We start from the raw sequence: 20,036 nt of genomic DNA on the forward strand, positions 1-20,036 counted from the left end.
TTTTCAGCATTCAAACACTGTATCCAGTCCCTCCATTTGGCAAATATCTAATGTATACTGACTACGTGCCAACCACTGTTCTAGGCACTGGAGATACAGTTGTGAACAGAACAAAAAGGAGCCCCTGGCTTACCAAAGCTTACCTTTATGTAGAGAAGGCAGATACTAAGTAAAGAGTTATCAGTATACATAATATAACGTCAGGAAGTCATAAAAGTTATCAAGACTGATGTTTCACCATAAATTACACAAGTTGATAAATGACCTCACTCTTAATAATTGTTCACAGTAAAAAATGACAGTTGAAGTTCAATTCTTTATTAATGTGAGGTGAGAGCTGAACTCAAAAATATTCCAACCCAATGAAACAGATTTCCACAAATTCAACACACACAGCTCCCTCAGAATAGGTAAAATATCAGTCCTACCTTCCTGTCCTCTATGTTCTCCATCTTCTATTCCAGTTACCTTAACTGACATCCTACAAATAACAAAGTCTGATGTATCTAAAGGAAGTTTTCTTCCTGGCGGTGGGTCTTAAATTAGTACACGAGTCCAGTTGGTTACTTGGGCCTGTGCCAGACCCGCCCTAACTATGTGTAAATCTGTTAAAACAGTAGCTACAACTTATGGCTAAATTGCTTCCTCCAACAAAAGACAGATGGCTTCAGCAAATTTTAACTTTCTCCCTCGATGAGCCACCTCACTCCTGAGCAGAGGGGTGTGTTGGGAGCATGCAAGTCCAGCAAAGAAACTGGCAGTCACAAGGGTGTGGGGGCGAGATGGGGGTGTAAAATCTGTGGTGGGAGCCAGAATAAAGAGAATATAAAGTAGATCACAAGCCTACCAGCTTTTCCTAAGAACACACAACTTCAGATTTTGGAATTTCTAAAATGCAGGTAGAAATCCACATTCATAACCTAAACTAAATGGACAAAAGCAGATAAAAATGGATAATATTATACCAATGTGTAAATCTGAATTATTTGATCAGAAGGAAGGGCAACATTTACTGGTGGTCTACTATGTGCCTGAATACATATATATACATATATGTATATAGCACATACATATATAGCACCTTTCCATCTATTATTAAATATTAACCCCAGTTTTCACAGTGAGGAAATGACTAAGATGTTAAATTATTCTGTCTAAGGTCCTAAAGTTAGTTAAATGGAATGCTAAAATTTGAATCGAGAATGCTGATAGGGAATGTAAATCAAAAATTATTCACCTTAGATTTCTGAGATCTTTAGAATTTTGAAAGAGGTATGAAAAGACCATTTCCAATTAGTGTTTTTTTTATTTTAAGGAAATGAAAACAGAGGGCTATACGTCCAAGACCATAAAGCAAGTATTATTTTTCAGAACTGGATCTAGAAGCCAGGACCTCAGACATGATATTTGTTGCTTCTATTCCATTTTGGCTTTGAAAATGAGTTAAGAAATCATGCCAGGTGAGGTCTTAGGGAATTTCCCATGATGCAAATGCATCTTTAGCGCAGGACATGGTAACACCAATGCTGGCACAAAAGGGACATTCCCAGACCTCCTTCCTGGCTCTTGGTCCAGTAGGATTTTTATTTTTGAGCTTGAATGCCATTTCAAAGCCATCACGGGGCTTCCCTGGTGGCTTAGTGGTAACAAATCCACCAGCCAACGCAGGAGACACCGGTTTGATCCCTGATCTGGGGAGACCCCACATGGCGCAGAAAGACTTAGTCTATGTACTACAACGACTGAGCCTGTGCCCTAGAGCCTGGAAGTCACAACCACTGAGCCCACACGCCCTAACGCCTGCGCCCTGCAGCAGAAGAAGCCACCACAATGAGAAGCCCGCACGCTGCAGCTGAAGCGTAGCCCCTGCCTGCCACAACAGGAGAGAAGCCCACACAGGAACGAAGACCCACACAGCCAAAAATAAGTAAATAATAAAATTATATACAAAAACATTCAGGGTTGGTTTGTTTGTGTTTTTTTTGGTACCATCTTACAGAAAAATTGGAATGAACTTAAAAATATAAATAAAACCATCCCATTCTCTCCATCAGTTCAAATCCAGAAAAAAAGAATGTTTAATATACACAAGGTCTGACATCCTTTATCCTGATTCCCTGACCTTTTCTGTATAATTTAAACCCTAAATCTTGCTGTTTGGCTCTACTGCATTTACAAATAGGAAGCTCCTGGTGTTGTACATCCATATAACTCCTTCTGTACCTCCAAGTTATATTCACAATATGCAAAACTGGCAATTTGCACAGAGGTTAGTATGTATACAAATTATTTTATTAACCATCCACCAAGCTTATTCATTCTCAAAATGCTCTGTAAGGTAGAAACTTCCTCTATTTATCAATATATAAAATTTAACTGTCAATTAACTGGTCAGCTTAGGTTGAACAGTTTGATTTTCACTGAATTAATCAATCATTTCACAATGAATTTCCCTAAATGACATGCTGTTTAGATTACATACACACAAGCTCAAAATACATGTTAAATAATAATCTAAAAATAAACTGTAAAGATTAAAAATCTTACATTTAAAAAATTTTATTTTTTGACCACAAGGCATATGGGGTCTCTACTGACCAAGGATTGAACTCATGGTCCCTGTGTTGGAAGCGCAGCCTTAACCACTGGACCATCAGGGAAGCCCCAGAATCTCCTCAGTTCTTGAAGTGTTCATGAATGTACAACATTTTAAGAGTTACTCTTGGAAAAATCCAGAGAGCTTCTAGGATAGCTTCCCTTTCTGATTCTAGACAAAACTATGAAACTGTTTATGCTGGTTTTCAACACTTTCATATTCTCTAGAGTTTGTCAACCACTTTATAACTAAATGTCTTTATCTACACTCAAAATATCTAGTGTCCCAATCTATTTCCTTAGCTGTTTGGATTGACCCACTGCAGGGACTCATAATGCTAACTTCTTCCTTCTTTCAACAAGCACTTATTTTTAGGGCAAAGTGAGAGTGAAACTTGCTCAGTCGTGTTCCACTCTTTGTGGCCCCATGGATATATAGCCCATGGAATTGTCCAGGCCAGAATACTAGAGTGGGTAGCCATTCCCTTCTCCAGGGGATCTTCCCAACCCAGGGGATGAACTCAGGTCTGCCACACTGCAGGCAGATTCTTTACCAGCTGAGCCACCAGGGAAACCCAAGAATACTGGAGTGGGTAGCCTATCCCTTCTCCAGGGGAGCTTTGCTACCCAGGAATCGAACCAGGGTCTCTTGCACTGCAGGTGGATTCTTTAGCAGTGAGCTACAAGGGAAGCCGTATTTTTAAGTGGGGAGATTCCCAAAAATGTTACTTTCCCAGGTCTGTTGCGAACCTGGGTCCCAGTTCTGTATCAAGAACAGGTTGTACAGGGTGATACCAGCGACAGAAAGGACAGATGTTACGATGGAATCGAAAGGCAGCAGGCGTTTGGGACAGTACAGACCCAACCTTAATTTACACCATGTGGATAGCTACACTGGATGAGTCATACATATCCACCGAATAGTTTGTACTTCAAACAAGGGTAAAATAATATTGTAAGATAGACTGCTAACTTTCTATACTCTTTTTCTTTCTTTTTTTAAGGCAGCATAATAAAATCAATAATGGAAAGCCATTCCTCCCTTTTCCTTTAGCGGTCCTTTCTGCCTAAAGCTATGCAGCTATTTTAATTATTAAAAATATTCTTTCGGTTTTCTCCCGAGGAAAGGAATTCCATGCAGTCTCAGCACCAGGAGTTGTTTTGCTCACTGTCCTTTCAAGTGTTAGATACAGAATCAAAAGCGCCCTTTCTGGATTTGATTATAATTATTACAGGTGTAAAACCTGAGGGCCCAGAGGTGATTAACAGAAGAGCTGACAAGCTTGAAAAAGCTCCAGTGTGATGAGACATTTACACGAGATACATGCTCATAGCCCACTTTGTGCAGTGCAGGTAATCTCTAGACAAATAACTATTATTTCACCATCTGGCAAGATGTTAAATAATTCTCTTCCTTGCTTTAAATTAAGGATGTGATTAGCTCTTCAAACTACTGGTAACATGAAGCTCTTGCACATTAAGTGTAAATTAAGAATGGTACTAGGGATGTAAAGTATAGAGGGGGGTCATGTATTCGTTTCCTAGAATTGCTATAGCAAAATACTACAGACATTTTCTGTACTCATTCATCTGTCCACAGGCATTTATATTTTTTTTCATAATGTGGCTATTGTGAGTAATCCTGCACTGAACATGGGAGTGCAGAGATCTCTTTGAGATCCTAATTTCTATTCCTTCAGGACTATATTCCAAAGTGGGATTGCTAGATCACACGGCAATATATTTTAAATTTTTTGAGGAACCTCTATACTGTTTTCCACAGTGGCTGCACCAATTTTCATTCCCATGAATAGTGTACCAGGGACTCCTTTTTTCCATACTCTCACCAACATTTGTTATCTTTGGGGTCTTTTTTAACATATTCTTGCAGGTGTGAGGTGACATCTCATTGTGGTCTTGATTTGCACTTCCCTGGTGATTAGTAACATAGAGTACCTCTTCCTATTTATTCAGTTTCTTTGCTTATACTTAAAATGGGTTATTTGGTTTTTGTTGGTTTGGGGTTTTACTAATGAGGTGCAGGAATTCTTTATTTTGGATCATCCTTTATCATATATGTGACTTGTAAATATTTTCTCCCATTCCATATATTACTTTTTCATTGTGTTGATAGTTTCCTTTGTTATACAAAAAGTTTTTAGTTTAATTCCACTTCTTCATTTTTCCTTTTGTTGACTGTTCTTGTTGTTGAAAAAAATCATTGCCAAGGCCACTATCAAAAAGCTTCTCCTTTATGTTTTCCTCTTATTGTCAAAGTTTCAAGTCTTATGGTGAAGTCTTTAATCCATTTTGAGTTGATTTTTGTGCAAAGCCCAAATTCATGTTATACACAGTCACAGAAACATTTTCTGTATGGTTCAGAATTAAGTAAGGGTCCAATTTCATTATTTGCATGTGAATATCCTATTACTCCAACACCGGTTATGAAAAAGGTGAATCTCTTCCGACTCTGTGTTTTTGGCATCCTTGTCAAAGATCAGCTGACTATATATATGATCAATCTCACAATAAATTTTATCTCTCAATCAAGTTTAAAAATTATTTTCTCTATAAAAGTATTGTATACTTTCTGTTAGAGTGATAACTAGTGACTACTGAAAACTCCTAATATTACTGTAAATGGAGTCTTCTATTTAGTTTTGCAGGTCTTCTGTTAGTATAGAAATGGTATCTTGCTAAATCTTCCAATTATTTCTAGTAATATCTGTAGCTTCTTTAGGGCAGAGGTCCCCAACCTTTCTGCCACCAGGGACCAGTTTTGTGGATGACAGTTCACAGAGAGGGTGGTTCAGGCAGTAACGAGAACCATGGGGAACGACAGATGAAGCTTTGCTTGCTCACCCGTCACTCACTTCCCGCTGTGTGGCCGGGTTCCTGCCAGGTGGTGGACAGATACCAGTCACGGCCTGGGGGTTGGGGACCCCTGCTTTAGGGTTTTCCCTGCAAATGATTACATTATCTGCAAATACAGATTCTTGTTCCTCTTATTCCAGCTCTTAATATTTCCAATTTCTTTTCCTTGTCATATTAAAAGTTTGAAAACCAGTTCAGGAAAAGACACTTTTTAGCACAAGAACATACTAAAGTACTAGAAGAGTTTATAAATGCTCTATATTTAAATTTTTTCTTACATCTACCTGTCTTTATATTTGTGCCATAGTTGACTTCGGCTATTTTTCCATCTTCATAACTACTTCTTATTGCTATAGAGAACGTCAGCTCAGACATAAATACATTGGCTAGTAAAGCATCAAGAGAACAATGTTTTCAAGATATGTAAAAATATATTTATTCTCTACTAGCCCTGTTCTTGTCCATTATGGTAAGAATTACTTCCACTGGTCTCCGGAGGAAGTGTATTAAGAAATGCTCCATATAAAAATTATCACTTGGGGGATCAGGATGGGGAATACATGTAACTCCACGGCTGATTCATGTCAATGTATGACAAAATCCACTGAAATGTTGTGAGGTAATTAGCCTCTAACTAATAAAAATAAATGAAAAAAAATTATCACTTAAAAAACAAAAAACAAAAAAACTTTAGTCCCAAATTTGATATGGAATAAACTCTAGCTTTGGTAAGACGAATCAGACTCTGGATAAGTCAGGAGAACTCCTTTCAGGTTCCTGCTATAGAGCAGGCATCATAGTTTGACTGGCTACCAGGCCTCTGTGGGTAAGAATTAGAATATCTTCTATGTTATGAGAAAGATGATTTGTGATAAAAATAATTCCTGATTAGTTAACTGCATATAGATAGGGGGAATATATCTAAAGATTCCTGATGAAGAGACATGCTTGAGGTGGAGCAGTGAGCAAGCATAAATTCCTGTTCTATTCTGAACAGACAGGCACCAAGCATGCCTTTTGATAGGAGGTTCAGCTGAAACTAAAAATGTATTGGTCAATTAATTTGTTTTCCAATGCTGTGAAACAATGCCACCAACAGCAGTTTAAAATAATGTCCATTTATTATTTCCTAGTTCTACAGGTCTTCCTGGTGGCTCAGATGGTAAACAGTCCGCCTGCAATGCAGAAGACCTGGCACGATCTCTGGGTTGGCAAGATCCCCTAGAGGAGGGCAGGGCAACCCACTCCAGTGTTCTTGCCTGGAGAATCCATGGACAGAGGAGCCTGGCGGGCTACAGTCCATAGGGTCGCAAATAGTTGGACACGACTGAGTGATTAAGCATAGCACAGTTCTATAGGTCAGCAAGTCTAGGTATGATTGGGGTTCTCTGGTCAGTGTCATAAGAATGTAATCAAGATACTGACTGGACTGTGTTCTCCTATGAAGCTCAGAGTCCTCTTCCAAACTCCTTGGTTGCTAAATTAATTCAATTCTTTTTAGCTGTATGATCAAGATCTCCTTTTTCTTGTGAGTTAGCAACCATGGGCTGTTCTCAGATTTGCACCATGGGGCCCTCTCATATCAGAGCAGTTTGTTCCTCCAAGTCTAGAAGATTTTATCTCATACTTTGAATCTCTCCAACTTCAAGAAGCACCCAATCTCTGATTAGGTCAGGCTCATATCTCTGGTCCATCTCTGCTTGATTAGCTTAAAGTCAACTGATTACTAACCTAATCACAAAGCTATACCTCATCATATTCAGATTCTGCCCACACTCACGACGAGAGGGTTATACAAGACGTGTCTACCAGGGAGCAGGACTCTAAGAGATCCTCTAGGAATTCTGTCTTCAATAAAGGATACTGCTACCTCTTTTCGGGGCCTCTCCCCAGTCTTGATCCTGAATGTTCGTCAGTCTAACGGGGAGAAGAGAGGAGGAAGGACTCACAGAAAACCTCACCAGGGAGAGCAGCTGCACCTGTCAGCACTGTTCCTTAGCTGACATTACAGCCAGAGGACTCTCTGAAAAATGAAGATTCAATTAATCTCTTCATTTTATCTACAGATGCTCTGAAGTGATTTTTTTTTAATCCAAATAGAAGGAAGAATCCTAAAAGAGGATTTGCCACATAGATGAAATAGCTTTTAAAGTCTGACACCTCCACTCCAGGACTGCTGCTCTGTAACACTCTTGATCTTGACCATGTAAGTCCTGGCCCCTTGAGGGGAGTTAAAAGACTAACGGATCTTGTTCTTCTACCAGAGGCCAGTATATCTCAGCAATTTGTTCTTTGTTCAAACCACATATAAGCTTTAAGGTCAAGTCTGTGGTCACTGAGGGATAGTGCAATCCCTTTTAGGGAAAGAGATCTGTAGCCTTTTGGAAAAGCCTCAAGTGCATCTCTATTTTGTGTGTGTGTGTGTGCGTGTGTTTTAAATTTTATTTTATTTATTTTTTTAAGTTCTTTTTTTCATTTATCTTTATTAGTTGGAGGCTAATTACTTTACAATATTGTAGTGGTTTTTGTCATTTGCATCTTTATTAAATAACCATAGCCTCACCTGGAACTAACTGGATGGCTATATCTCCACCTGGATTTAACTGGATAATCCCATTAGTCTTTCAAAGATTTTTGTAATTTTCCTTTTGATGTTATCTAGAAACAGTTTATACTGGTCAAGACATCATTTCAGTTATGTAAACTATACAAAAGGCAGAGACATCAAAATATGTTTAGCCGTGTTGTCTATTGAACTGATCAGATAGGGATCTGAAGAGTGTGTGTATGCATATGTGTGTGTACATATATGTATATGTTTTATATAGAGAAAACTTTCTGTCCATTTTATTACATAGTCCTTTTGATTGCTTTACATATGACTAAGCTATTTCTGCAGAAACAAAAAGAAATGATGGGATCTTTAAAAACACCAAGTCAAGCATGACACAGATACAAAAAGACAAGCTAGGTATAAGAACAATCTGAAAAAGAGCACTTCTGAACCTTTTTAGTACATTAGCAACCACAGCATATTCCGGGTGACCTAAATTAAAGGTTTTTTGAATATACTCCTTTGAGCTGTAGACGTCCCAAGGGCTCACTCTCAGTGGCGATGGGTAAGTGAGAGAGCTCAACTCAGGGCCTCATATTATACTTTAACCCACCGCAGTTCCATTGTAGTTTTTTAAGAAGCTAGGTATTGAGTTGAGAGGACTCTGTAAAGGTTCACATGGGAAAAGAATTTTAGAAAAGGGTGGGTCTATGATTCGCTTTGCTGTACACCAGGGACTAACGCAGCACTGTAAATTAACTATACTCCAATAACAATTTTAAAAAAGCAGCAGCTATATAAAGTAAATTGGAAGGGAAAGGGAAAATTCCACTTCCATAAAAAGCATTTGAGAGTTACAGGCAAGGATAAGCTTTGTAGTCCTTTTAATGGCAGAAAGTTTAAAATTATGACTAGTCCTTACAAAGTTAATAGTTAACAGTCATGTCTAAATAAAACTTATCACCTGCTTTGGATTCCAAAAGGATACTTTCTAACACATCCAATAATAATCCAATGAATGGACCACAGAATTTTAAGATAATTCATCAGAAAGCTCTTTATAATTCTAACATCATTCTATGAATCTATGTGGTACAAATTAAACATGCAAAACTTACAAAGTCATTTCAAAAATTTAACTTCAAAATAATAAAAGCATAATATGCAAGCATTTTAAAATAACAATCATAGAAACGAAACCTCAGGTTATATCCATAGTACTGGACGGTATGGACATTACACAGAGAAAACACCCTCTCCCAGCTTCCCTGTGAAGTGCTGACACTCACATCCCAAAGGCAAAACTAGAGGAGGGGAGATAGGCGATGGAAGGCTCAGGGGAAGGATGGGAGCACCTTGTGGGGCTCCTGAGCCAGAATCCTTTCCTTGTCCCCTGTTTCTTGTTTGTAGGAAATAGACTGTGGCCTCCGTGAACTACCCCAAGTTCCACAGGGCAGATTCGAACAGTTGCTAAACAGGAAAGGGAGGGGATACAGAGACAAGAGAGGAACAGCCAAGAAACAATAGTTGAGCCTTGGGACAGAGTCCAGGTTCTACCTCAAAAGATACACACAAAAATATCTTTAAACTCTTCACAGAACCAAAACCCCCAGCAAATGGAGGATGCCAGCATTTTCCATTCCAGATTAAAGGAACCAGAGATACTCATCAGATTACCTGAGATCAGATTGAAGAAATGCAAGCCCTACTGCACACATACCCTGATCTCAGCAACCCCACCCTTGAACCAATCACTATTAAACTCCTCCGCAAATCCTCCTGATGGCAGGAACCCACTGTGCCCCCCTCTGCCTGCAAAGCAATAATGCTATTTTCTACTTCACCCCAAACTCTGTCTCTGAGGTTCAATTTGGCACCGGTACATAGGCCAAACTTTCAACATCAGTTTCATCCACTACCCAGAGATACAGGTATTCAAAACAAGTCATAAAAAGGCAAAATTCCTACTATTTTCACAAATCTATGTTTGAAAACTATGGTCACACCTGCTCAAATCCCTGGGTCATACCTGCTTGAAAAATATGGACATAACTGTTCAATTCCTGAGCCGAGAACATTCCCTGGAGGAAGAAATGGCAATAAGTTCCATTATTCTTACCTGGGAAATCCCATGGACAGAGGAGCCTGGTGGGCTGCAATTCTTAGGGTCACAAAAAGTCTGACATGACTGAGCACACCTGCTCAAAAGCTCAGTTAATGAATAACTATAGAACTTAATGCAAATAATGAACTGGCTAAGGTATTTTTATGGTTGGTGAGAAATTTATAGACTGTTAAAAGTACTGATTGAGGTACATCTTAAAATCCAAGACTATATATACATATATTAGTATATTCAAGTAACAACTACTCAGTTATATCCAACTCTTTTTGAATACATGGACTGTAGCCCACCAGGCTTCTCTGCCCATGGGATTCTCCAGGCAAGAATACTAGAGTAGGTTGCCATGCCCTCCTCCAGGGGATCTTCCAGACCCAGGGATCAAATCTGTATCTCTAACATCTCCTGCATTGGCAGGTGAGTTCTTTACCACTAGTGTCACCTGAGAAGCCCCAATAGGATATATTCAGTCATTCTGGGAAAAAAAAAAGTGTTCATATTAGGTTATTTTGTTTACATGCTCTAGATTAACAATATTCAATAGAATTTTTGTTGATGATGTAAATGTTCTGTATCTCTCCTGTTCAATTAGCCACCACTAACCATAGGCTCCTGTTGAGCATTTGAAATGTAGCAAGTACCATTAAGAACTCAATTTTTAACTTTATTTCATGTAAATTAATATAAATTCAAAGAACCTCATGTTATGACAGTGGCCACCCCACTGGAAGTACTGTCCTGAAAAACACCTACCCTCTCATTTCTTTTACAAACAGCTTTGTCTTTCTCTTACAACCCTTTTCAAGGTCATCTCATAGACCCACAGGCAGAGGTATTTTTACCCTGCACTGTGCTTCCATGGAACTTTCTGCATTTCTTTATTATGGAACTTATCCATGGAATAGAAACTGTGCAGGTGCAAACTTGCCCTGATAAACTATAGTCTGCATAACGGTAGGACAACGTTTCATTCTTGTCATCTCAGAATCCAACAGAGGGCTTGATATGCAGTAGGCTTTTGATATATTTTTTGATGAATGAAAGAAAAGAAGCCATAAGCAGCTGATTGAACAGGGAAGTTCTAAATGAACATTTAATATGTGTGGAAAACTATCCTTTGCCTGCCATTTTATTTTCTTACTCGCATTCATAAAACCATTTATGCCTTAGCAGGATCCTAGCTCCAAAGTAGAGAGAGTTTCTGCTTAAGTCATTTCAAGCCTATTGGATCCAATAAGCCTTATGGACACCATTGTGGTTTACAGCTGAAACTCATTTGCTCACTCGCCCTCAAACAGAGATGGTTGGTAAAGAGGCATCAGAACAAAGAACTTCCCTGTATCCCAGCCTGAAAACAACACAAGATGCAGTACACTTACCATCACCAACATCAAAGTCCTTGAAAGCCAGTTCTGACCCTGAATCATCAAGGAGGATTTCGCCGTTCAGTGTGAACATCATGGTGTGTTCTGTCATGTCAACCATGCACCCCACAACATCGCCAGCTTGCCAAGAGCGCCCATAGTGCTCATTGCCCTGATGCCACCGCTGGGCCTGGAGACAGGAGAGTCATTGTCACAGAAAAAGCCAGAACGGCGCCCGCCCACCGCCACTGCAACAATTCAGAGTAGCCCTGTATTAACGTGGCGGGAGGAAGAAATGCAGTCAGCCCATCTGTCACAGCAACTCACCAAGTGATGTGGAGGTACCCAGGGGTTCTGAATCCTTGACAATAACATCATATGTTATTGAATGTTGAGAAAAACCCAAATGCTACTTCATGATTTAAGAGTCTATTATTTTAAAAAGTCAAACCCTGTATCCTTTCTGTTAAAGGAAAAACTGTGTCTTTAGAAATTAATTTTTCTCACTACAATGAACACTTTCCAGGATATAAGTTGTTTTTCTCCACTCTCCAAATACAGAGAATTATGAACAGAGAATAAGCTGGGAACTGATCATTGAAAATGACATTGTAATTTTCATCTCTTTCAAAATAAAATTCCATTTATTGGAACCAGTGGCACTCACATTTTAGCAAAATAGAAAACTAGAAGCATTTTAGTATATACTAAAATGAGAAAAGGTTTGAATCAAACTTTAAAATATTAATATATTTACTGAAATAATAAGCCAAAAATTGTATATATATGTCAACACTGCTTTATATATAACACAGATGAAATCTCATAAATACATTTGAAACAGTCTTGATAAATGTGACTTTTGAATCTGTAAGTATATTCTAATGATTTACAGATACAAAACTATAGTATTTTATCAGATAAATCTTTTAATTTTCCCCTAATGTATCATCTTCATTGTAAACCAGTATATAACAGAACATACTCACCCATGCAAAACAACGATTCTTCTAAAGAATATAATCAAGCGACCGTACTTTAAAAAAATTTATTTAACTAAATTAGATACCAAAAGGTGTTAAATTTTTCTATCTGAAATAGAAAATAGGACTCAAAAAATGTAACATTTCAGAACAAAGTGGGTCAGTTGCCCTAGAAGACACAAAACTGATTTCTAGTCCAAAATGCTTTCCTAGACACACACCTGGCTACCCAAATGTCAAATATCTTCACAACTGCTGATTTAATTTTCTTTTCTTTAATTAGGGAAAAAGCTCCCTCCAAAGGAAAACAAATTTACTGAAGAAAATTAGCAAATTAAAATAAGATAAAAGAATAAAATATCAATATATCAACCAAAACTGACAATTACTATTCTATTGTAATTATTTCCATATATACATATTTTTAATTTTAAAATATTTTATACAGAAAAAGTAAACATTCAATATTTACATAATGTACAAATAAACAATGTACCAAAAAAGAAGAAACCGACCAGCTTTCATCAAACTGAAAAAAATAAAATTACTCATAACATTGAAAATGGAAACTGTTGGTGATTATAAACAACAAACAGCATTACTATGGCTATTAAATGTTTATATCTATTATTAATTATTGCTTGAGGATAAATTCCTTCTATCGAATTGCTATGTCAAATGGATATATTTTGCATTAGCATATAGAGTTTTAATGCCTTTGATAGATGAGGATGATTCATCTTTTTTATATTATAGAGAATATTTTACTTCTTAAATTTTGAATAGTCTTGAATTTTCACAGGGTGAGGGGTCTCAAAATGTCTCAAAATGTTTTGAGACTACAAAAACAGAAGTTGTCCCAGAAACTATTCTCTGAGTTCGGGTTCAGGAAAGCACAATATTAATATTTTGTGTGTGTGTACTGTTGTGTTCGACACTTTGTAACCCGAAGTACTGTAGTCTGCCAGGCTCCTCTGTCCATGGGATTTCCCAGCCAAGAATGCAGGAGTGGGTCCCCATTTCCTCCTCCAGGGCATCTTCCCGACCCAGGGACTGAACCCACATCTCCTGCACTGGCAGGCAGATTCTTTACCATTGAGCCCCTGGAAAGCTGGACCATCACAAAGAAAACCAGCGGAAATGCAGTGAGGCAGTGTGGCGCTCACAGCATGCGGATGCTTAGTGCACAGCAGCCTACGAAAGCAGAAACCCACAAACTCCAGTGTCTGGCACCCAGCAAAGCGCACTCACCTTGAAGCCATCAAAAGCAAAGGCACGTTCATCTGAGCCAAGCTCCTGATCAGGTTGACAGCCTGGCCTGCTCCAGCCAACTCGCATGTCTCCAGCAGTGACCGCCTCGAATTCAAAATACCACCTTCCAGCCTTCACAGCGTATGTCTTCTCAGCACGGAAGATCCGGAACCTCTCTCCTCTGCCGCTGCACACGTCTGCTCTGGCAGCTGTGAATGTAAACGGGTTCTGGTGATCACCGGGTGGGGAACTGAAAGAGGAGGGCAGATGCCACCTCCTACAGGAGCAATGCTAATGATACCTTCTCTTGATTCGCATGTAACAAAGTGTTTTCATGTCAGATGGACTTTGGAGGCGCTGGTGGTTAAACTTCACTAACTCTGTAAGAGCAGATGATGATAAGAATTTTTTTTCCTTTGGAAAAAACTTTACCAGATACTTGGTGGTCTGCTAATGGAAACCAAAATGACAGTGGGAAATGAGATCACTCGAGGGCATGAATGGTAAGAAGACAATAAAAGAGGCGGACGTGGTGGGAGAAGCGAGGGGTGGAAGGAGTCGGGCGAGTGGCACTGACATATACATGCACTGCTGTGTGTAAAACCGATAGCTATTGCGAGGCTGCTGCACGGCACAGGGAGGTCAGCTCGATGCTCTGGGGTGACCTAGAGGGGTGGGGTGGGGCTGTCACACGTAAACATATGGCTTACTGGCGTCATCGTTCAGCAAAACTAACAGAAAACACTGCAAAACAATTATACTCCAGTTAAAAAAGAAAGAAAGAAAGAGACACTTATGGGTTGGAGAAAAGAGGGAAGAATCAACCAGGAAGTGAGGAGGAAAGAGAGAAAACCACAAGAAAGAGAGAAGCATTCACAGAGAAGAGTAACCACTGACAAATTTCACAGACAGGATGCCTAAGTGCGTTAAGTGTTCCTCTAACCCACGTCTTCACTGTAATGTGCTATACATACCAATGCTGTTTAAGAGATTTGAGGAAAGAACAAAAGGGTCAAGTGCAACATCAGTGCTGTGTGAAGGGAAAACACATCTGTAGGAAATGAGATGTACATGAGATGGAAAGGAAAGCGAAGTCGCTCAGTCGTGTCTGACTCTTTGTGACCCCATGGACTGGAGCCTCCCAGGCTCCTCCGTCCATGGGATTTTCCAGGCAAGAGGACTGGAGTGGGTCGCCATTTTCTTCTCCAGGGGATATTCTCAACTCAGGGATTGAACCCGGCTCTCCCGCACTGCAGGCGGACACTTTACCCTCTAAGCCACCAGGGAAGCAGTGCCCGTGAAAACTTTAGACCAGGGAAACTGGAGCCAGGATAACTTTAAGAATGTCACCTCCGAGGAATTCACAGTGCATGGGGACATCAGTCCCGTGAACAGATATCAAAGGGTATGGTCAGCTCTGTGAAGATCTGGGTTAAATACAGAGGAGGAAATTTAAGTGACTTGACCTACATCTCACAATTAACAAATGGCAGAATCTGGGAGCTGCCAAATGCTACAGACTGTGTTCTTTCCATTCTGCCTCCAGCAGCTGACATGGAATTAGTAGATACCAGTTACGTATTAGTTCTCATCTGTTCTCAAGTTAGGAAAGACCTTATAATTAATAAAAGTTTAATAAGAACTTAACAATTGATATGGTTAAACAAATAAAAACAGTCAAGATAATCTCTAAAGTTTACCAATTAACACACAGTTAGATCATCTTTAACAATTTAAGATTGAAGAAAAGAAAAATGGACTAAAGAGGTTCTAGCCCATAATAGGGGCTGCTTTAATGAAAGGATCAGTTATTGCTTTTTGATGATTATATGATGATTATAGGGCATATAGATGAACTATATCTGATAAACCTTTCAAAAGCTGTGTTAAGTTTCTGAATAAACATATTTTGTTTCTTCCCCTCACCCACATACACACACATGCTCACACCTAACAGCCTCGTCTGCTCCAGGCAAATCTCCTGTGTCCAACAGTGAAGCCTCAAAAGTCACACACTTGTATCATGCAAGACACTCAAACATCTTCCTGAAAAAATAGAGGCATTCAGGTCAGTCGCTCAGTCATATCCAACTCTTTGAGACCCCATGGACTGCAGCAGGCCAGGCTTCCCTGTCCATCACCAAAACCTGGAGTTTATTCAAACTCATGTCCATTGAGTCAGTGATGCCATCCAACAATCTCATCCTCTGTCGTCCCCTTCTCCTCCCAACTCGTCTTTCCCAGCATCAGGGTCTTTTCAAAAGAGTCAATTCTTTGCATCAGGTGGCCAAAGTATTCGGGTTTCAGCTTCAACATCAGTCCTTCCAATGAATAATCAGGACTGATTTCCTTTAGAATGGACTGGTTAGATCTCCTTGCAGTCCAAGGGACTCTCAAGAGTCTTCTCCAAAACCACAGTTTAAAACCATCAATTCTTTGGCACTCAGCTTTCTTTATAGTCCAACTCTCACATCCATACATGACTGCTGGAAAAACCATAGCTTTGGGTTTAAAAATGAGACATTTATACTCTTCTATAGAGCAGACAGCATGTACAACATTCTCTGAAGAGAAGAGGTTTGCTTTTTATACATTCAAGTTAGGAGTGGAAAGGGACTTGAATGAGAAAAACCTTCACCTTTATCTTCTCCGTGAAGGGTAAAAATTTCTCACATCTATTATTTAAAAACTGAATGATTTTTGAAAGATTGAATAGTAAACTACCTTCCAAGGATAAGAAAATTTACTATTAGGAAGACAATTCTATATGTTGTGGTACTAAAAAAAAAAAAAATAGGAAACAACACATTTCCAGAGTCAGTGTCTCCCTCAAAACAGAACACCGATCCATTGTTTCTTTAAGTCATGCTTGTAATCTTCCTGAAATGCATCATAGAGGTACAGAATATGATCAAGGAACTACATGTGCCTTGGGAGATTATGTGTCAGGAAAATAAAATGCCCTCACATATTTATCCTTATTTTTAGTGATTCTGACATTTGTAAATACAATCATACTTATTACATTCTCATGTGGACTAACAGATTAAATCCCCAGTTTCCTAAGTATGGAATATTCCATTTTTTAGAAATCTAAATTACTGAAAAATTCATAGGTCCTTTTTCCTATTTTAAATTTCCAGGATATTAGACTCCACAAAATGCAAAGTGTGCTCAAAGAGCCAAATAAATTTTCATATTAGTTTAAGTCAAAAACATTGGGAAATCTGATATAGAAATATAACCACTACATAATTTCCTTAAAATCCTACAACAAATTTCTCTTGATATTAAGATTCATCATTAATCTTCTCTACCAATAAAGGTAATAAAAATAGGGGGACTATAAAGAAAATCTGGGTCAATAAGAGGCAATGATGAAGAATTTGTTCGTCCTGGCATTTTTCTCCTTGACCTCAAACTGCTGTACTATTCTTTTTCTTATTGAAGTATAGTTGATATACAACCTTGTATATATGTACAACAGTGATTCACAATTTTAAAGGGTATACTCCATTTATAATCATAAAAACTAGGCTATATTCCCTATGTTGTACAATATATCCTTGTACTTATTTGCTACATAGTAGTTTACACCTCTCAACCACCTACCCTGACGCCTTGCTCTTCCCTCCTTCTCTCTCCACTAGTAACTACTACTTTGTTCTCTACTTCTGTGAGTATATTTCTTTTCTTAAAAAATGTATTCACTACTTTGTTTTATTTTTTCAGATTCCACACATTTGTTGTTGTTCAGCTGCTAAATTATGTTCGACTCTCTGTGACCCCATGGACTGTGTGTCGTACGCCGGGCTCCTCTGTCCTCCGTATTCCTGGAGTTTGCTCAGAATTATGTCTATTGCGCTTGTGATGCCATCTAAGCATTTCATCCTCTGCTGCCCCTTTGTCGTTTTGCCTTCAACCTCTCCCAGCATCAGAGTCTTTTCCAGTGACCCGACTGTTCGCATCAGGTGGCCAAAGTATTGGAACTTCAGCTTTAGCATCAGTCCTTCCAATGAACATTTAGGGCTGATTTCCTTCAGGATGGACTGGTTGGATCTCCTTGAAGTCCAGGGGACTCTCAAGAGTCTTCTCCAGCAACAAAGTTCGAAAACATCAATTGTTTAGCACTCATCTTTCTTTATGGTCCAACTCTCACATTCGTACATGACTACTGGAAAAATCATAGCTCTGACTTTCTGAACTTCTGTTGGCAAAGTGACCTCTCTGCTTTTTAACATGTTGCCCAGGTTTGTCACAGACATCGAAGGAGCAAGTGTCTTATAATTTCATGGCCGTAGGCACTGTCCACACAGATTCTGCAGCCCAACAAAATAAAATCTGTCAGTGCTTCCCCTTTTCCCCCTTCTATTTGCCATAAAGTGATGGGACCAGATGCCATTATCTTAGTTTTCTGAATGCTGAGTTTTAAGTCAGTTTTTTCACTCTCCGATTCCACCCTCATCAAGAGGCTCCTTAGTTCTTCTCTTTCTGCCATTAAAGTGGTATCATCATAACTGAGGTTGTTGATATTTCTCCTGGCAATCTTGATTCCAGCTTGTGATTCATCCAGCCTGGCATTTCGCATGACGTAGTCTGCACAGAAGTTAAATACGCAGGGTGATAATTTACAGCCCTGTTGTACTCCTTCCCCAACTGGGAACCAGTGTGTTGTTCCATGTTCCATTCTGCTGCTTCTTGATCCACAGACCCACAGGTTTCTCAGGAAACAGGTAGGGTAGTCTGTTACTTTCATCTCTTTAAGAATTTTCCACAATTCATTGTGATCCACACATATGTGACATCACACAATATATGTCTTTCTGACTTATTTCACTTAGTATAATGTCCTTCAAGTGCATCCATGATGCTGTAAATGGCAAAATTTTCTTCTTTTTTTAAGCAATATACCACTGTATATCTATACCATATCTTCTTTATCCACTCATGTGTTGATGGACATTTAGTGTTAGTTACTCAGCCGTGTCAGACTCTTTGTGCTCCCACGGACTGTAGCCCATCAGGCTCGTCTGTCCATGGAATTCTCTACCAAGAATACTGGAGTGGGTAGCCAATCCCTTCTCCAGGGGATCTTCCCAACCCAGGGATTGAACCTGGTCTCCTGCATTGCAGGCAGATTCTTTACCGTCTGATTCAACAGAGACACTTAAGTTGCTTCCACACTGCAGGAAGATTCTTTACCAGCTGAGCCACAAGGGAAGCCCCTAAATTGCTTTCATATCTGGGCTACTGTAAATAATGCTGTTATGAACACTGGAGTGATTGCATCTTTTTGAATTAGTACTTTTTATTCTTTCAGATATATATACCAGGAGTGGAATTTCTGGGTCATAATTGTTGCACTCTTCTTACACTCATTGATGGCATTCAACTGAACTTGAAGTGAACATGCTGTTCATAGATATCATCATGCAAAGGACTTGCACGCTTCACGGATTTTCCTCCAAATGTTCACGTGGCTCACTTTATGTTCTAATTTTCTTACATTAGTTTATAGTAGCTTGCAATCATGGTTTAAAGAAGAAACAGATCAGTATCCTGTTTCTTGATAACATTACTAAGTGGAAATCTGAATCCACAGACATTAAAAAAAAAAACAATACCCAGGCAATCTGCAACAAATTTCTGTTGCATATCCTATAAACATTAAGCAGCTGAACACAAAAGTATGCCCTATAAGTAGCTGCTGAATTGAACCTAATAACAAAGACTCTCTTGAGCCTGGAACACAGGAGCGCTGTCAAATAGCTAACCAGCAGCATCACTGTCAAAATACAGAACTTTTCTCCAAACATGCAATTGTTATTCTTTGCTTGAATTTAAACACTCTATATTCATATATTTCTAGCTCATGTAAGTATGTTACATAAATTATTTTTATACAGTTTATAAGTGCAATAGTAATTGACATTTTAAAAAATGAACAGCAGATAAATTCCCATCATACTCTATCAAGGCTACTCAAAGAAAAAATTCAGGATTTAGGCCTTTAAAAACCACTTTAAGATTAAGGGCAAGGTCTGATAATATACTGTGTTCCTAGTACCCCAGATATCCTACCACTGAAAAGGCAAACACCAATGACCATTCAAATAGGACCTAAAATAAATAGCTACACTCACTGCATCTAAACCATACACTAAGAGACAAGTACCACTAGAGGGCAGTCAAGATCTAACTATAGATTAAAAGTATATATTCTAGTAAGTTGGAAGGCAGGCTAGTCTCTTAAAATTTTACACTTATCTAGAATCCTTTAGGTATATCTACTA

General features: G+C 38.9%; 1 protein-coding gene across 5 annotated transcripts in view; it reads right to left on the reverse strand.

Moving 5' to 3' along the window:
* Window positions 1-20,036, reverse strand: part of RYR2 (ryanodine receptor 2) — an 803,099-nt gene that overhangs the window by 285,780 nt on the left and 497,283 nt on the right. For all 5 annotated transcript variants that reach the window (XM_070471032.1, XM_070471028.1, XM_070471029.1 and 2 more), the window contains 2 exons: window positions 13,744-13,952; window positions 11,525-11,699 (listed from right to left, as the gene is read on the reverse strand). In XM_070471032.1, the coding sequence (XP_070327133.1) occupies window positions 11,525-11,699; window positions 13,744-13,952 (384 nt within the window). The remainder of the gene's footprint in view (window positions 1-11,524; window positions 11,700-13,743; window positions 13,953-20,036) is intronic.

Source organism: Odocoileus virginianus, chromosome 7 (assembly GCF_023699985.2).
Source record: "Odocoileus virginianus isolate 20LAN1187 ecotype Illinois chromosome 7, Ovbor_1.2, whole genome shotgun sequence".
Classification (NCBI taxonomy): domain Eukaryota; kingdom Metazoa; phylum Chordata; class Mammalia; order Artiodactyla; family Cervidae; genus Odocoileus; species Odocoileus virginianus.